The sequence below is a fragment of the Rhopalosiphum maidis genome, chromosome 4 (genome assembly GCF_003676215.2).
Source record: "Rhopalosiphum maidis isolate BTI-1 chromosome 4, ASM367621v3, whole genome shotgun sequence".
In the NCBI taxonomy this organism is placed as follows: domain Eukaryota; kingdom Metazoa; phylum Arthropoda; class Insecta; order Hemiptera; family Aphididae; genus Rhopalosiphum; species Rhopalosiphum maidis.
The window spans coordinates 31,594,462-31,613,618 of record NC_040880.1 but is presented as its reverse complement, the minus strand read 5'-3'; the positions used below and the strand labels follow the sequence as shown (position 1 = coordinate 31,613,618).

Sequence of the window (19,157 nt, the reverse complement as noted above, 5' to 3'; positions counted from 1 at the left end):
ATACTGTGTAGTTGTAGTATCACCATAATACGTCTGTATAGTTTTCGAGACGTTGCGCCGCGATAGAAGCATAATTTTATCGCCTGTCCGCGTCTAGCGTGCAAAATTTCGGAGCAATAGCTGCAGCAATGACTCATTTATCCGGCGGGAGTATAATAATATAATGTGTACCTATATAGTAATATGTATATAATAGACATACGGAGAAGCGAACCGGTCCTAAATACTTAATCGGGTAGGGCACAGCTGCCATAAATAATTCACCGTGTAAATTACCATAACCGTACGTACATATTGGTATCTATATATTATTATTATATATATTATATATAAATATTGTGGTTACACAATTTTAGCGATCGAAACATGGCAGCGTTTATTTATTGTGTTATTCATGTATATATTTACTGCGACCACGCGCATCGTCGTTAAGATTTTTCCGAAATTTCGGTTGTCGACATGGTTATATTAATTAAATAACGAGGGGCACAATCGAGTTCAATGTTTCGGGGTGACCATGAGAAAATGTTCCAATGCTTGCACTTATTTGCGTGTTTCTTCAAATGTTATAGTACGATTTATTATCCGTTTGATATGGTTTCAAATAAGTACATAATATAATAGAGCACCACACGTGTTACAGTGAATATACGAGCGTAAAACTAAAGTTTTTTTGATAAAATTTGGTGATGGCAGAAAATTCAAACAGAACTAATTTAATTATGCGTACAATATTAATTACAACTTGTAGATTTAACAATCAACTAATATAAAATATTTTAAGTATTTTATTATTTATATACCTGCAAAAATGTATACTCATAAAGACATGTGTAATTAGTATAAAACTGATTACAGTTTTATTTTTCTCGAGAAGTCTGCCTATTTTAATTCTTAATAAAGTATAAATAATTACAATATCTTATGTTGTAACTTATAAGATTTATCACGATACACAATCCATAAAATTAAGTTATATTTTTAGGTACATTTATAGGTATCTATTATTAGATAGACAATTTACGTACAATATATAAAATGTTTTATAAGTAATAAACAAGTGTCTACTACATTGAGTAGTATGATTAGAAACAGAACTTCTATATGTGACTATACGTTTCACAATTAATAATGTATAATGTCCGACGTCTATAACCACGCGGTACATACATATATCAGAACTTCAGAAGTACTCTTTTTACTCGTAATATTCCGTTCAGTATAATTTATTGAAAATTATACGAATATCTGTTAAATATAAATATATTTTTATTTTTATTAATTTTTCTGTTTTGAAATATAAAAATATATTTATATTAGGTAGAGCGAAATTGTTATGCAATTAGCTATTGGATGTAATACCTATTATAGTTTTGGTGATAAATTGTTCATCTACGATATACTTTAAAGTTTAATTTTAATAAAAGGAAACACTTGAAAATAAAATAATTATTTAAGGTTTAGTAAGAAATCTATGTCGTGATACTAATATACTTATATAAATATATCAATGTGTTTTAGAAGATTAAATTAATGAATTATTGTTGCTGGTTTATAAATACAAATCTTCAAGTGTAGAAAAAATAGTAAAATAAAAACGTAGAACTCATAGAACAAAGGTTTATTTGAACTAAATGACGATGTTCATACGTCATTTATCACACCAGCTATAATAATGTTCTTAAACGACTAAGCATATGAAAATCGTAATACCTCAATGGCTTATGATATTCAGATCCCAAGTGCTGATATGGGAAAAAAATCGTTTGGGACATATAAATAGGTATATATTGTAATACTATTGACGCAAGTACGATAGAGTATTTAGTATTTAGTATTTACTATAGTTAGGTAATAACAGTTATAGGTATGTGATTTATTATTATGTATATCAAAGCTATATTAGCGTCTTCGTTGGTAGGTATACATGCCTACATAAATATATTATGTGTGTGTTTGATTATGTGTGACGTGTTCGGTGAATATACCTGTAATAATCGTAACATTCAACTATTTTTTTTACAAATTATATATTCAATTCTCCGCGCAATTGGTCACAGTCAATTTTGATCGATAATACTACTTTTTAATGAGGACGTTTCGCAGTAGTACATTCTACATACTAGTTTTTCACTATCCATTTTCCATCACTAATAATGAGTCCCGCGAACACGATTGTGTAGAGGGCGGTGGTCTATAAGTTATTTTATAATTTATATGAAAAGTTTTATGAAGTACAATAAAAAAGAAAAGAACTACATGTGTAATTTTTTTTTTTTATACATAATATATAAAATCATTTATATCAAGCTGATAATACTGAAATTATTAATAATGGTAATTAGCAGTAGACATTTTTTTTATATATATTTTAAGAGTTATTATGTTTAATTATATTTTTAATTGTTCTAAATGTTTTAATAATAATAAACTCTGGGAAATATCGCCAGGGATTGTGTATTTTGTTACATGATAGAGAAGGTAAATTAGATTTAGTTCATTAGTTCTTCACAAAATTTTCAATCACGATTTAAATACACATAGTTTATTTCATAAGTTATTTTTTAGTATATTCAATATAGTACGACGTGTTTACGTAACGGTTTTTTACCTTATAATATATAAAATCATAATGTGTTGTGGTGACTGATGACCCTTATTGTTCGACAGACCACGCGTCATCAAAAATATGTGTGCATTTTGTTTTGTTTTAAGTTTACAATTTATTACATTGGAGTTCATTAATTTTTTTTTTAATTTTTGTCTTTAGTTATATAAATATGCTGGGGTTGTCTTCAACAATCGATGATACCGGTGGTGGCTGTGGTAGTAATATTGACCATTTACAAGGAAATGAAGTAGAAGACCACTTTGAACCGTCGTTGTTCAATGAATATCCCCCACTTCCTCTGTCTGAAGATGTGCACACTGCTTTTTTGGCTACCAACTTGTTGCTGCTCTATCTGAACCTGGCTAGGCTGTCGACTATGTCAATCGGCGACGCACATCAACTACCGGTTACCGTCAACGACCGTGACGACCGCGACGACAATGATAACAAGTGAGTTTTTCGTCAAACCTCCAAAATATAAGTATACAAATATAGAGTTGTAGTTCAGACGTTTCTAATAAGACAATAATGTTAAGGTAATATTAATATTTATTATATATCAGAGGTCCGTCACCGTAGTACACATAAACGATAAACAATTCATTCAGATTTAAAGAACGATTCTAAAAACAAATTGCAAAAATAAAATGTTTAATATCTGAAAATATTAAAAAAAACTCTTAAAAAATAAGGTATCATTGAAAAACTATAAAGTATAGGCCATCCATTTCATTATGATACAATACACACCATTATATTATTTATATTATATTGATGAAGTAAAATCGATAAACAATTTTATAATTTTATTTACGTGGTTATTTCCTTTCTATAAGTACATTAGAGAAAAAAATAATAGTTTATAGTAAATTGGGAGAACATTTTTTGTTGCTCAAACGAGTTTCCTTCTTTCCAATAAATCTTAACAACATAGTACTTATTGGTACCAAAGACAATTAAATTACAGTGAAACTTCCATGTAATGAAGTCGAATAAGTAACAAAAAAAATTCGTTAAATATAATTATCTATCCATTAATAATGAAAATCATAGTTCTTAAAACCAAAGGCCATATCTGTGAGGGGTCCAAGGGGTCCGGGACCCCCTCCCTCGAAATTTTTAAAAGTAGAAATATTTTAGTGGTAAATATATAGTTTATTGACTAAAAATTTTCAGCATTTATATTAAAAAAAATGTTGGACCCCTAATTTTTTTTTTTAGTTACGGCTTTGCTTAAAACTATTTTGTTAAACAGAAAATTTCGTAAATTGGAAGTTCGTTAGTTGGAAGTTTCACAGTATTTAGACGCGATATATTGGATATTATACTATCCAGTATATAGTATTGTGTACTGTTTATTATAGTTAAGTTGTTTTAAGTTTTCAATTATTCAATAATCGCATGCTTCGCAAAATATGTTTTAAAAAAAACTAGCTTAAACAAATTAACTTATTATTGTAATTATTAAATAAAAACGCAAGAATATATGTATATATACACTTAGTAAAATTGATGAATACAGTAAAATATTAAATTTTATTATACATTTAAAATAATTTACATATTACTGCATTATATTTTATTTTATAGTTCACTGTTATTGTATAATCGTTCAGTCTAGGTCACCTAAATCGAATTCAATGGCATTACCTATATTTCTATTTTTTTTTTACGAAATTCGTGATGTAGACGATATAGTGTGTTATCAATTACCTGTTTATGAAACTAATACTATTATTATTACTTCGTTGGGATGCATGACCAACGTGACATGGTCATCAAGTAATGCTATATAGCCATGTGTTATGACAGAATGAATACTACCTAAAATGTGCAGAACTGTAGACCCAATTCAAAAGATTATTAAGTATTGTGTAGAGTATAAGTAATAAGTAGTATCCTCATGTTTAGTATAATATGTTACTCGTTTCTACAGCACAACATGATACATTATTAGAAAAAGTTCACTATTTTCTTATCGTCTAATTTAACTAAAATATTTCTTTATATTCAATACTGTCTACCAGTTTATATAATTTATCAATTTCACAAATCAAATACGTTTATAATATATACACAAATGTTGTTAAGTTATACATTTTTTTTAATGAAATAAATAGTAAATTTGTTTAAGCATAAATTTTTATACCTTATTTTATTTTGAGCTTTCATATAAAATTGATTCATGATTTGAATATTTAATTTTTTTAAACTATGCATATAAATTACTATAACTATAATAATAGGTCTACTTTAAGTTTGATGGCTAAATTTTGAATCTAAATTATACTAAATTATCTAAGTGCGCAAGCATATAGTTGTCTGAAGACTATTTAGCTACTATGACTTGCAAATTTGTAAGTGTTCTCACATGCCCATTGCTCACATACATAATCCGATTAATGTCAATTCATCATTAGGGATTTTTAGTTTTTATAGTAGTTCTATATTTCTGTTATATTCTACAGTTACCGGGTATCTGGTGACTGGTACGTCATGGGAGATATATATATATATATATTCCTAATGTGTCATCTACTGTAGTGATGCATAAACCTGAGATAGCGTATTGATATTTAATAGGTTTCATCATATTTTGCAAAGCGTAACTTTAGACAAAAATGACATCAGTATTACACAAGCGATTCCCATTTCCTTAAGAGAATGTATAATATTTTAAAATTACATGAATAAATAAATTTCATTTTCTGATCGTCTGAGGTATGTAAATGAAACAGTAAAAATTTAATATTAACGAAATCGACAATCTATAATACGAATATAAATAATAGTACCTATACAAATTTAACTTACGTTAAATTAAGAATATAAGTGTTTCTTTATCATTCTGTCCTAACATATAGCGTGTATTGAATTATTTAAGTACAAGGTATGTGATAGGTATAATAATAGGTACATTAGGTAGTAGGTACACACATATTATATTTCGTATTGTCCATGAATCAAGGGACAGGATATGTTTTTTTTAATCATACTCATACATTAGTCAATAGCTTTATCGATCATCGTTATAAGGGGACTAAGTAACCAGCACACAATAATTTTAACGATAAAATGTTTACTGTGGTTAGACCAATGGTCTAACTACTATGTTAATAAAAAATTTAAGTAGATACATTTATCTATAGAATATATATAAATAAATTGTTTAAATACAGTTTTACAATGTATATTTAAGCTTCAATAATATGACGTTAATACAGGTAGGTAGCTGAAATTATTGCAAACGAAAATCTAATTGAGTTCTGGCAAAATATTTATATAAACGAAAATACTTTTATTATTATATAATCCACAATTATAGTCTATTATAATAGGATATAAAGAATATATTTTTTATGATACATCAAATTGTGTGTCGATATTAAATAATAAATTAATCACACGACACACGTACCTACGTCATATGAATAACTCGTTAATTATATTGAATTATTAACTATGGTATAAAAGTGTCTAAAATTATCTAAAAGTATATAGTAAAATATCAGTTTCGATATTACTATAGCATTAAATATAGAATCTGTGATAAATAAAATATAAATATAAAGTTCTTAAAAATATTGTACTTAACTGAAAATTATGATGGTATTGCATAGATAAATGCGACTCAAAGATATTTATTATCATAAAATTGTGCCATAATATTTTTAATTACTCGAAAACTATAGCTGAACTATGCAATGAAATGAAAATAAAGGACAGTGCGTTGTAAACACTGAAAACCGGCATCCAAGGTTAACCGATAAGTCCTTTTCGATTTCATTACCCTTTTCCTATTATAGAGGAAGTTTATTATGGGAGTGATCGTGATTATTATAACGTTTGTATAAGCTTTAAGCAGTAATAAGTAATAATACCTGTTGTAATCCACACTGATGCATTAAAGAATCAAAGAACTTCTGAAATGTAAAAAAAATATAAATATAATTCTTTTTTACGCAATACAAATAAAAATGACGGAAATAGACACACAAAAAATAACAATTAATACAAAATGTTGACCATTGTCATATGTATTGGCAATATATGTGTTGTTTGGAGAATAGTTCCAAATTATCGTTCTGAGATAAATATAATATATCGAAATTCCACAACTATATTAATAAAATAGGAACGAATACACAATATGTTGAGATTTTTTTTTTTTTTGATTTTGGTAGATACTTAATACATTATAAATGTATATCATTACAACTATTATAATTATTGTAAGTATTGAAATATTGCGTGAAATATGAATTTACACTCAAATATCAAGGAAAAATATGATTTTTTAAAAAAAATATCTATGTTTGAATAGAGGATAGTTTATTTTTGTTGTTATACATAAGGGTATATTTCAATAGAATTCAACTGCTGATTTTACATAACTTGCTGGTGGTTAAAAATGTAAACTTGTTAAATTTACCTACACATATTTATATTAAAAACGTAACAATGAATAAGATACGTATTCCAATCCTACTCAAAAATGTTTATAAATTATCATTAATATATGTTAAATTATAAAAAAATTACCTTTAAACCAACGCATATTTCTCAATTTCTGACTAGGCGTCAAATGATCATGATGATAATACCATATTAGTAGGTTACAAAATGTCATATATATATATATTTATAATTAAAATCCATATTTAAATTTGATAAGCATGAGAGTTTATATGAGTACATAATCTATTATGTGATATAATATTGATATTTTACGTTGTCGACATATTGATAAGCGACAACGGTTAAATAAGAGTTATAATAAAAACAAAAACACTTTGAAATAAAATAATAATACGAGTAGACTGATATCAAAATATTGCAATAAAAAAAAATAATAATAATATTGCTATATAAATGTTTTATTTCGTTAAGAGATGTAAAATATATAGTCGCTAATCAGTTATATAGGTATAGTTTAGACTGGAAATCATGATAAAATTCTTCGACCAGTTTCAGTAACAACAACTTGTAATAATATTTTTGGAATGCGTTTTCTTTACAGCAGTTCACCAGAATCGGCGGCGGCAGTAAGCGTTACTACCGCGGTGCAGGCGACAGCAGAACGGCGCTTGAGCAATGAACGGTTGCCCGGGGAACCGGGGCCATCAACAGACGACAGGCGACCGTGGCCGGCGGACGCGACAATTTCGGTGGCACGGGTACCACAGCGACATCACCGTCATTACCGCAGCGACAGTTGCCGGCCACCGCCACCAATCACAGAGCCATACCACCGACATACCAACACCACCGCCACCGCGCCTGCTATGATTACGGTGGCCGCGAGTGGTTCCAGGGCAGCGTCTAGGCCCAAACCGCGGACGCGCGGCCCATCGTCGTCGATCCCGTTTCCGGTGGACGTGGCCGACAGGCTGCGGTCGCCGATGACGTCGCCCTCCAGACCCAGACAGTACGGTCGCAGGAGAAGCGTCCAAGACGCCGTCGCCACGGCGATGATGGTGCAGCGACATGAGGGGCTCCAGTTACAGACGACCATCGCAGTCGCCGACGACACCGCTGCCGAACCGGATGCGGGGCAGCTGCAGGCGCCAGGAGGCGTTCGGGAACCAGGGCAGGAACCGAGGCTCGTCGCGTCGATCAGGTTAGTGTACGCAATCGTGATCTTAATAATTAAACTAGGGCTAAAAGATTTCTATGGATTAGCATAATTTTTTTCTTTAATTTAATTTCATATTGTTTGTCAATTATGTCAGTTAGGGATTTCAATTTAAGATTAATATTTTTGAAGAGATATTTAAAGAAATCTGGAAATTATCTGGGGTCAGTACAATTTAATCTTAATATACTCGTTTATCTAAAAAAAAAAGTAAAGGTGAGTATCAAAAAAATCAAATGAACATTTAATTTATTTGTAAAAATAATAGTTAAAAAATAAATTTATTAATAAAGTTCGTACATGGGTTACTAGTTGGATGAAAGAGCATCGTCTATTTTGAACAACGTGTATTTTATAGTAGATCACTCACCTGCTATGAGGTCGCGTCATGGTACAGTTGTACCTTGTTATATATAATATAGTAAAAAAATATAAACGATCGACTTTGTGTCTTTGTTAGATGGTGTGATTCGAAATATACGGATATTTTAATAATTTAAAGTCAGAAGTGTGTATTACATGTGGACATTTAAATAGTTGTAATTTAAGTATTAGTTAGTAGTTATAACTAATACTACTTAATGATAGAGATCAACTTAATTTAAGGCGTTACAGGGTCACGTAAATTTTGCTTAAATTTCAATACTTTAGTATAATAATTAATAATAGGTATGTGTAAATATGATATACACAATTTGTGCATTTTATAATGTATATTAGTATTGACGACTGATAACATTTACATTGGTCGATTTGTATATAATATGTATCTCATTGATCATTGATCGCCATTGTCATTTGAATATAATATTTTGATGTGAAACAATTGTAATATCTACCTACGATTGCGCGTGTGATTTACAAAATGTACTTATACACATATTGATATACTTATTTCAGAATCTGTCAAGTCTTTAAAAATTAAGTTGCTACAATATAAAAGTATATTGTATAACACACCAATTTAAATCGTATTTCAAAAAGAATTACTTATATATAATGTACGTAAAGGTTTTTTGTGCATGACATACAATTTCTGTAAGTGCGAAATTTACGAAATATTATACCTGCTAAAATAATAAAGTTGTGTACATAATATACATATTACAATAGGTAGTATTCGTACGTTATATATTTAGGTCACGATAATTCCACGTGCGCGTTTATGTTTTATTAAACCACTGTTTACTATTGTAGAGCGTTTCGTTGGTGACTTAAGTTTACTAATGTTAAACTTTAATGTCAATTATTGCCATTTCCATATTATTATATAATAGTTTTACAATTATTATGTGATAAGAAATATCGACTAAACATAAAATAAAACATATATACATATATATATATATATATAATAATATAGTATCGCCTACTGTTAATTTCAAATTTGAATGTGGGAACAATTAAAATATATGCGTATAATATTATACTTTTGAGTTGCAGGTAGGTACTTAAATAAATAACTTTTTGCTCTGTAAAATCATAGATTCGCCTTGGTTTAAAATATATATGTATGTTATAAATTCATGACCTTATTAGATTTTATCTATTATTTAACAATTATTGGGGTTACATGGTCAATTATTTATCATGTCCTAACCAACAATTTTCAATACTGAAAGTAATGGTTGTTGATCACAATAAATGTGAATACATGTAAATATCATCACCATATGCCACCTTTTTAACATCGGGACATATCAATCTACGGGATTCAAATTTTATAATTTAAAAACGGTTTTAGAACATTTCTTAATCCTGTTAGAATATAAATACTCGCGATTTATTGTTATAATAAACAAAAGTTAATACATTTTAAAATTATTGATAGGCACCTACGGACTACGAACATACAAAATACAACCTTCTAAAAATGTGTTTGACTAATTTTTCTGCATCTGAATTATTGATATAATGCCATTATGTCTATGTTATGTTGGCGTATAAATTTCACAACTTAAAGACTAATGTATTATTTTCACGAATTTAAACGTTTTAAATAGTTTGATTAACATACTCATTTAAAAAATATGATTCATACTTCTCTACTAATAAAGTTGATATTAGTAGATTTTAATTTAATTTAAATACCTAATTATTTTGAAATATCTGATATTTAAAAACTAGAAAAACGATTAAACAAATCACAAATTGCAAATCATACTTTTTTAATTGAACTAAATATTAAAAACTAAAAAAAAAATATTAAATATGTAATTTTACGTTTTAGTATAATTTAAATAAATTAAATATATTATGACGAATCGTTTTTACTTTTAATTCCTTTAACAAGGGCAAATTGATCTAGCAGCTAAGCTAAACCAAATTCAAAGACCAACAAATGTTGTGTGCTTAATATAAGACCTTCATCAAGGTTTCCCTAACCGCAAATTATCTCACAACATTAAATCATCATAAATAAAATTGCACATTTAACGTATTTTCAATGATATAATTATTTCTTGTACATAGTATATTCATTAGGTATTCAATATAATTACATAACAATTTATCATCATTGCCAATTGGTGTAATAATTTTAACACTGAAAAAATAGTTCTTCATTTCAGTTTATAAATATATACATATTATAATATTATATACATATAAATATTGGATATTATACTATATAATAATTTCATAGGTAATAAATTATTTTTCGCGGAATGACCATCCGGTTGAAAAGGAGCACGACTGTATCATACAGGCGGACAGGTGTAAATTGTACAAATAGAAAATATGACAGGTGAAGTTTTATTTAAAATATACTCTTAAGTTTTCGTTGTTTACCAACACCTGCTATAAGTTATAAATACATGTTTCCGTCGTAGTATTATAACATCTATGATTCAGAATAAATGTTTACATTTTTATATACTTACTTTTTTTATAACTTTTTTTTATGACTTCGAATTTAAAGCACGTCTTGGTAACTATATTCGTTGGAGTTTAAGTTTTTAGAAACGTGTTGATGTATTTTTATTACATCAAATATCCAGATGGCACGCTTAAAAATTTGACGGAAAAATGTTTCTTTATTAAAAACGGGTGTCTTAATCCAGTTACCTTTATTCTACTTTGTTTACAACAGTCTTGAGATTTATTAATACATTTTAAAAATTTTGTATTATGAATTGGTATTCCGAACAATTAGCTAGTATTTAATTAATACTTTTTTTTTATTAAAGTGTATTAACTTATTGTTTATTTAGATCACATATGTTGGCTAATATATAATAGTTATTTAAAATCATTATTTAATCATTTTAAAGATTTTTTTTGTACTTATATACTTATAAATTTTAAATAATCGCTTTTATTTACACTTTAAAATATTATTGATTATAATGATTATATTATACAATATTTTATTGTTTTTCGAATCCATACAAACTTTAGATAAATTTAAAGGTAAATTGTCTTAGGCAATGTCAATTAAGTATGTGTTCAAAACATTTGAAATGCAAATAAAGAACTATACTTTTAGTAACTTCTACATTTCATTTTGATATTGCAAGTGGGACCTCTTATGACTCTCTACAGCTTAGTAGTTTAATCAATAAAAATTTTACTGCAAATACAGGTTAAATGAGTGTATTATTTTTAGATGTTTAACAATTTTTAGTTTGTAATGTGTTGATAGTTCGTAATTATGCGTAGTTCGGTATGTGTTTATTAGTTTGATTTCGGCTTGCATATTTAGGCCTGCATAATATTAATATAGGAATATATTACATATTATTGAATTCAAGTAGAAAAATAATCATAAAATTAATTATTATCGCAGTGTTTATTATATTATAAGAACGATGGTAATAAATAAGTTGCATGATTCGTTATATTTTTGTTGCAAGAGTGCAGTTTTCTAACGAGATATCGTAACGAAGAATTTTGATGAATAACGGAATAAAAGATTGGTATAGTGGTGGTGATGTACCGTCAGGTGCTGAAGAAATTGGAAATAATTTGGAGTACATAACTAAAAAATAATAAATACTAATACAATGTGTATCGTCATGTCTGAAGTCGGAAACTTGCAAATACAATTTTTCAGTCATTTTTAAATATAAATTTGATGAGTTATTTCGGTGTCGGTATTGGATATCGGATATGAGATTTCATATTAATATATATTTTATTTCCATTCAAGAATAAAAAAAAAGGTAGGCTTTACATCTATCTGGATAAAGAAAGATATAGTTATTTAGAAAAGTTAGGTCAAAAAAACTAATTTGGATAAGCCTATTTGGTCTAGTTGTTGTTTGATCGGTTAGACCAAATAACATTATACTTGATATTTCCTGGTTATAAAATCGAACTCGTTAGCACAACAATCATATTTCAAACCAACAGTGAACATATCAAATTATTCCTTGGTTATTGAGCTCATATTATATAATTTATTAAATGTTAATTGAACTACATAATTAATAGATCATAGTTTTATCCTAAATCATTTTTCATGTTTAATTACTAGTTACTAATAAGTGTATATTGATTGTATGTATATAATAGCTTAGAGCTACTAATAGGTTGTATTCGATTAGTATGCACTTGAAACTGGTACACATTTAAATGCATTAAGTACATTTTTTTTTCTTTTGGTAATTAATTGATTAATTATATAATAATAAATACTAGATACATTTCTAATATATTAGTATATTACTAATGTTGTACAAATTTTTACAAATCGTCATACATCATATTCTACCATTATTTTACCCAAGTTTTTTTTAGAATTTTCCAAACTTACTCATCTTATACTTTTTTAATTGATAAATAACAGTGGTAGAGTTACATTAAAACTGTCTATTTCTTTGATCCATAAGGAAGTTGGTGTCTTTGGGCAAGGCTGTAACTGGAAAATAATTTCTGAAGGGATTTTGCGCTAAAACATTGTGTTCTATTTTTATTATAATATTGTATAGGTTATTTTACTACCACATAATATAACATGAAAAAATTTCAGGGGGGGGAGGAGGAGGTTAGGTACGGCCTTGACTTTGGGCATCCTACGTGGAAGTATCTTGTGCGTTCTGTCACCAGCCCGGAGTAAAATTAAATACGTTTTAAAAAAACTGAAATAAAACCTTGGACAGCTGTATTTTATTTTATTAAAAGTTATTCAATATTTTTTTTTATTAAAAATGATAATAATGATATATTGATATAATTTATAAGATAACGGCTAGAGAGGTAAAATATTTATATGACTAAATTTGTAGGGTACTTTTATATTTTATTTATATTTGTATCAATGTTTAATTTTTAGTTTCGATTGGAATATACTGTATACACATTTATTTTAAATTGGTATATCGGTAGTTAATGTAAAAAAACACATCTATAAAAATAAAAAGTAATCAATATACTTATAAGACTAGGTACTTTCTAGTATATTTATAAGTTTATTTTTACAAACTACAATATTATATATATATATATCACTAAGTATACCCGTATCAATAGTGATATCACTGTCGATAGTAAAGTTGAAGAAAATTTAAGTTTAATTATAGTATTTTTAATCACCAAACTAAGTATATTTGAAATTATAAGTTATTCAGAAACAGATTATTTTTAGGAGCATCTAAATTTCAGTGATCGATGGTTTCGAAAGTCTCTTAAATGCTATGCCATAAGAATATAAATTCGTCGAGGGGTACCTAATAGTTGAGTAACTTATAAACTCACGAGAGGTTAAGTATTTTTGCGTGCTCTCAGCATAACGATCTATCATTATCGTGTTCGTTATCGTTGTTCGACTGTTCTTTCTTCAAAATGATCTAATAAAACAAAAGTATAATAATGATTTATGTTAGACACACCTTTATTATTATAAGATTTAAGAAGACCAACATTTTGAAGTATGTACTGCAGCACAAACATTAAGTTACATAATAATATAAGTACATTTGTATACAGGAGCAGTTGTCCCAATACTTTTCTAACTGTTACAAACTTAATAGGGCTTCAAATTATTTGAATTTACACATTACTAGATAGTTATGCAATTCGATTATGATTAGAGTTGTGTATATAATTTACAACTATATCTCGATTAATTTTTAAGTACAATAAAAAAAAAAATGCAGTTAATAGCAAACGATAAATATAAACAGTTAAGCACAATCCATGGAATAAGACATAAGTCCATCAATCCATCATATTATTATAATCCGTAGCAAGTAGATTTTTGATTATATTTTTGTGGTTTTTTAAATAAAAATATAATATATGATGTAATTCTTTCCCCGAACAATACTCATTGTTTCCAAATCTATTAACTATTGAAATAAATTAACACCATTTTTTTTTTTAAGTAATTTTTAATATTTTTTTTCGTTATCATTTTTTTAAGTTAATTACTTTTTTTTAAATTGCAACATACATTTTTAAATTCAAATTCTAAAACAAAATATTTTCGAAATTGGAATGAATAGTTTATGATTATGAGTTATACAAGTATTTAAAATGTAGGTGAACAGAATGGTTAGATAGGATATATCACAAAATATAGCTGTCAACTATTTCAGTTATCTAAACTTTAAATACTATTTTAAATTATAACTCATAAAATATTTGTATACATTTTGATTTTGAAAATGCCATTGAGTGTTATTTATTATTATTTGATAAAGGATCACTCAATACCTATTTATATTTGCGCTTGAAAATTATTTATTGTTACATAAGTTGTTGAAGTTGTTCTAATACAAATTTCTAGTATTCTTTATTAAATTTCACAATTATTGTTATCTATTTATATTTCCAGTAAAATCGTGAAATTTTCAACGTATAAGAACGATTGGGAGTGAACGCATAGAGACAAGCTATTGATTTTTGAAAAATAAACATTTTTTGATCTGAGCTTGCACACCGCCGTCACGCTATTATTACACAAATTGCGTTTACTTGTCGGATAATATTACGAAACCTTAAACTGTCTTGTGATGTTTCGTGTGAAAAAATTACGTTTTAATCGACCGAATAAAATACAAACGTGAAACACTTGGGGAAAAGTGGCTCGTAGTGTGGTGTCACGATGACGCCCATGGATGATGACCGTTATAATAAATATGGTGCGTGTTACATACGTAGGTTAGGTATATTGTATATATCGGACAATCAGCAGTAATCTTATCAGTATTTGTATTATATTTTTTTTTTGTTCCTATACCACTAAAGATTTTCGACGGTATTCTTTTGTTTTTTAATTATAGTCGATTGTTTATTTATTTTTACATCATGCAGTCTATATTGTAATAAATTTATTAAAACTCGAGTTTCTCACTTGACCGAAAACAATCGAGATATTGTAATGCGTTTTATTATCAAATCTGTGTATCTATGCGTTTCACTATTATAATAATAATATGTGGATAGTAAAGTTATTAAATATATATACACAGGCGCGCGCGCAAACACACACACATATATATATATATATATATATATAATATATTCTAGATTTCTCCACGTAATACACCAGTGTACATAATATATATAGTATACGTATATAATGTATAATAATTGAATGATCGCCTCATTAACATTGGTAGTGGAACCGATGAGTGTGTTGACTTCACCGCATCATAGTGTGCAATGCACATACAATATCTTACGGGTATAGCTTTATTAAGTGTCTTCCAAAAGTAGAGTCATGTGAACCTAAATCCCCTGTGATGTTCTTATAATATATTAGTATATTACATTATGTGTTTATTTTAGTTGTTTATCGCCACACCGCTTATTTTTAAATTGGATGACGTACGTGATATAATACAATATCTTAAGTATTTAAATTATTGTTTTTTATTTTTTTTACAACCGGCTTTTCATAGTTTTAATTTTACGCGCAGTGCTTTTCAATGGCATGTCAAACACCTAAACCCAGATTTTCGTCTAAACAGCTTTTATATTATATTATAATACACAGTATTATCATTAATTGTTACTCATTAGTGTTGGCTGTCGAGATGCAGTATTATCGTCTTCATACAAATATATATATTTTTTAAATATAAAAATGATATATCAAACAAATCTCATTTAAAATATTTATTTGTAGAATTTAGCAATTGTTGTGTTTTTGATGAATTTTCAATCAAATATTCGAGTAATCGCACTTGTTTTAATACTAATCTGGTTTGATGTCATATCGTTTATGGAGATAATGTACATAACATTTAAATTGACAACTGTTAGAAAATAAAATAGTTTTTATTTCATGTTTTAAATTTAAAGTGTTTTAAAACTTCAAGGGTATTTTTCGGAGATAATGGCTAATAAATTACATTACAATATACTCAATATAAATTACTGTTTAAATAAGTACAATCTTTTTTTTTTTTAAATCATTAGAAAATAGTCATGGTTTAAAATGTTTCAATCAATTCAAAGCGAAGTTGAAATAATCTAGATTTTAACAAAACAAATTACTATTTTAATGATTCTAATTGATAATCTTATAATCATCAATTTTTAGTTAACAAATCATTTTAAATATTAAATAGGTATGATAAAAAAGTTGGTTTATCAAATAATTAATTCAATTTCACAATTTGATTACAGGTATATAATATTTTATTTTTAAGTTTTATGTCTTTTATGATGTAATACTACATATTACACTTCTAGATCAAATAATATATATTTTTTTTTTTATTATTTTACTAGATATTATTAAAATTCTACACTCAATTATTAATAAAAATATAAATCCACAGTATTAAGTGAGGTACCAGATTTATATAAATTTTTAAATTGTTTAATATTATTAATTATCATTTGATATTCAAACATAAGCGATAAGCATATTATAATTATTATACTTACCGTGTTTAATATAAAACATAAAATTTGTCTTATTATTTCTAGTTGATTCGGAGTTGATTATAGTTCATTTATCAATGATCAATTTTTGTACGTTACCAAATTAAATGTTTAAAACCGGTTTTTAATAACTGTAAAATAGTTAGGCTTAAATTATGAAGTTTACAAGACATAAGTAGGTAAGTAGAGTTTTATAGTTTGTGGCATGTGATATATGTCTATTTATGTACGATACATTTAAAGGATATATTTTATATTATTGGCCAAAATTTCAATCAAATAATTTTTGAAATTATTTATGTATTTAAATCTTCTATAAAAAATATATAAAAAAGTATTTATAATAGTAGTATTCAAGGTTCTTTAAGTGTAAATGATTCAATAAAAAAAGTATGCAATATAACTTAAAATTGCACAGATAAATTTTATTATCCTATGTAGTTAATGTGTATTATACAGTAAATTTATTAAAAAAAATTATTTTTTATTTATAATTTATTTTTTAATGACCCAATGATATTTAAAAATATTAAAATTTTTATCAAAAAATTTAAATTATATTTAATACATTTATTTATTAATACATACGGATCGAAGTCCTTTTATACATATAACACGTAGTTATTGAATATGGCAGTTAAAAGAAAAAAATATAAATATGATTGTTAGGTATACATGCATATATATATATGTAATAATTAATATAAAAATAATAATATGTATGTATAATGTATACTGTATAGTCACATAATGAAAACATTTTTAGAAGAAAATAAAACGAGAAAAAATGAGAATTTCTAAATAAAATCAAAAATGTTAGAATTACCAAAAACCATTAAAAAAATAAAAGGACTATTAGACATATAATTATATAATTTGTAGTAGGAGTGGGATAGAATAGACTGTTATTTATTTATTGGAGTAAGGGGGTAAATAAGGGGAGCTCTGCGCAATTGATGCCATCCAAAAGTATATTATAAAGTTGCTGTTATAGTAATATAATCTTTCTTTAAAAGGAAATGTTAGTAATTTTGAACTAGTTTAACAATAAGAGGTCCATGTATACTAAATGTTTAAGAAATAAAGCGTAAGAAATGGTTTTGAACTGATCCAATAATAGAATTTTGTTTCAATCTATTGTTCATCCATTCTAAAGGACATTATTCTAGATTAGAGCGTATACAAATGAACAATAATGAATAAATATTTATTAATGATGAAGAATCATTAAAAGAACCATAAATTCGTTTAATAAAGCTTAAGTTGCGCATCGTTTGATTTCTTTATATCATTTCATTAGGTGCTGAAAATTGAATTTTGGCACAAAAATTATGCACAGATCTTTAAAATTTAATAAAAGTTCAATATTTGAATTAAAAATAGTATATTATAAAAAATTGATGGGGTTTTTTTTGTTAAGTTAAAACGCATAAATTTACATTTGTCGATATGGTAGACTATTTATTGAGCACCAAATTTGAATATTATTGATATAATTTTATAAGCCAATTGCATCATTATGAAAATTAATTATTTTTATGAGTTTAATGTCATCCGAAAATAGAAAAATGTGTGAACAGTTAATGACATTAGGATTATCATTAATAAAGAATAAGTATGTATAACATAATATAATATACATAACATTATATTTATTTTATAATGTCGTAAATAAACTTCTAAAAACTATATATCCTTGATCATTATTACCTACTATTATATCATTTATATAAATACCTATTAATACCGTTTTTAAAATAACAAGTATATTAGGGTAATGGCATTACTAGAATGCACTATGAGAGGGCATGGTACTTAGCCCATCATTTGCTAAATAATTTTATTATTATATTGTGCCTAATAAAAAATTATATTACATTTGGCAGTTTTGTGATAATCGACGGGGTGACATTGCAATATACTGTTCCATTAATATTTTTAACTTCAATATTGATTCAGTGCAATGTTAAAAAAATTATAAATATAAATACTATAATTTTTCAATTCAATTTATTTTCTAAAATAGTGCAGTGACAGTGATTTATGAACTATGATTCTGTTTAGCATTATTTC

At 26.7% G+C, this 19,157-nt stretch overlaps 1 protein-coding gene across 2 annotated transcripts in view; it reads left to right on the top strand.

Annotated features, from left to right (window-relative positions):
- The window catches only part of LOC113553769 (sodium- and chloride-dependent betaine transporter), a 79,246-nt gene that overhangs the window by 13,624 nt on the left and 46,465 nt on the right, over window positions 1-19,157 (top strand). Inside the window, exons 2-3 of one of the 2 annotated variants that reach the window (XM_026957293.1) lie at window positions 2,771-3,061; window positions 7,635-8,231. In XM_026957293.1, coding sequence (XP_026813094.1) covers window positions 2,781-3,061; window positions 7,635-8,231 — 878 coding nt within the window. In that variant the 5' untranslated portion in view covers window positions 2,771-2,780. Of the gene's footprint in view, window positions 1-2,770; window positions 3,062-7,631; window positions 8,232-19,157 lie in introns of both variants that reach the window. The other variant, XM_026957284.1, reaches the window with a different exon arrangement.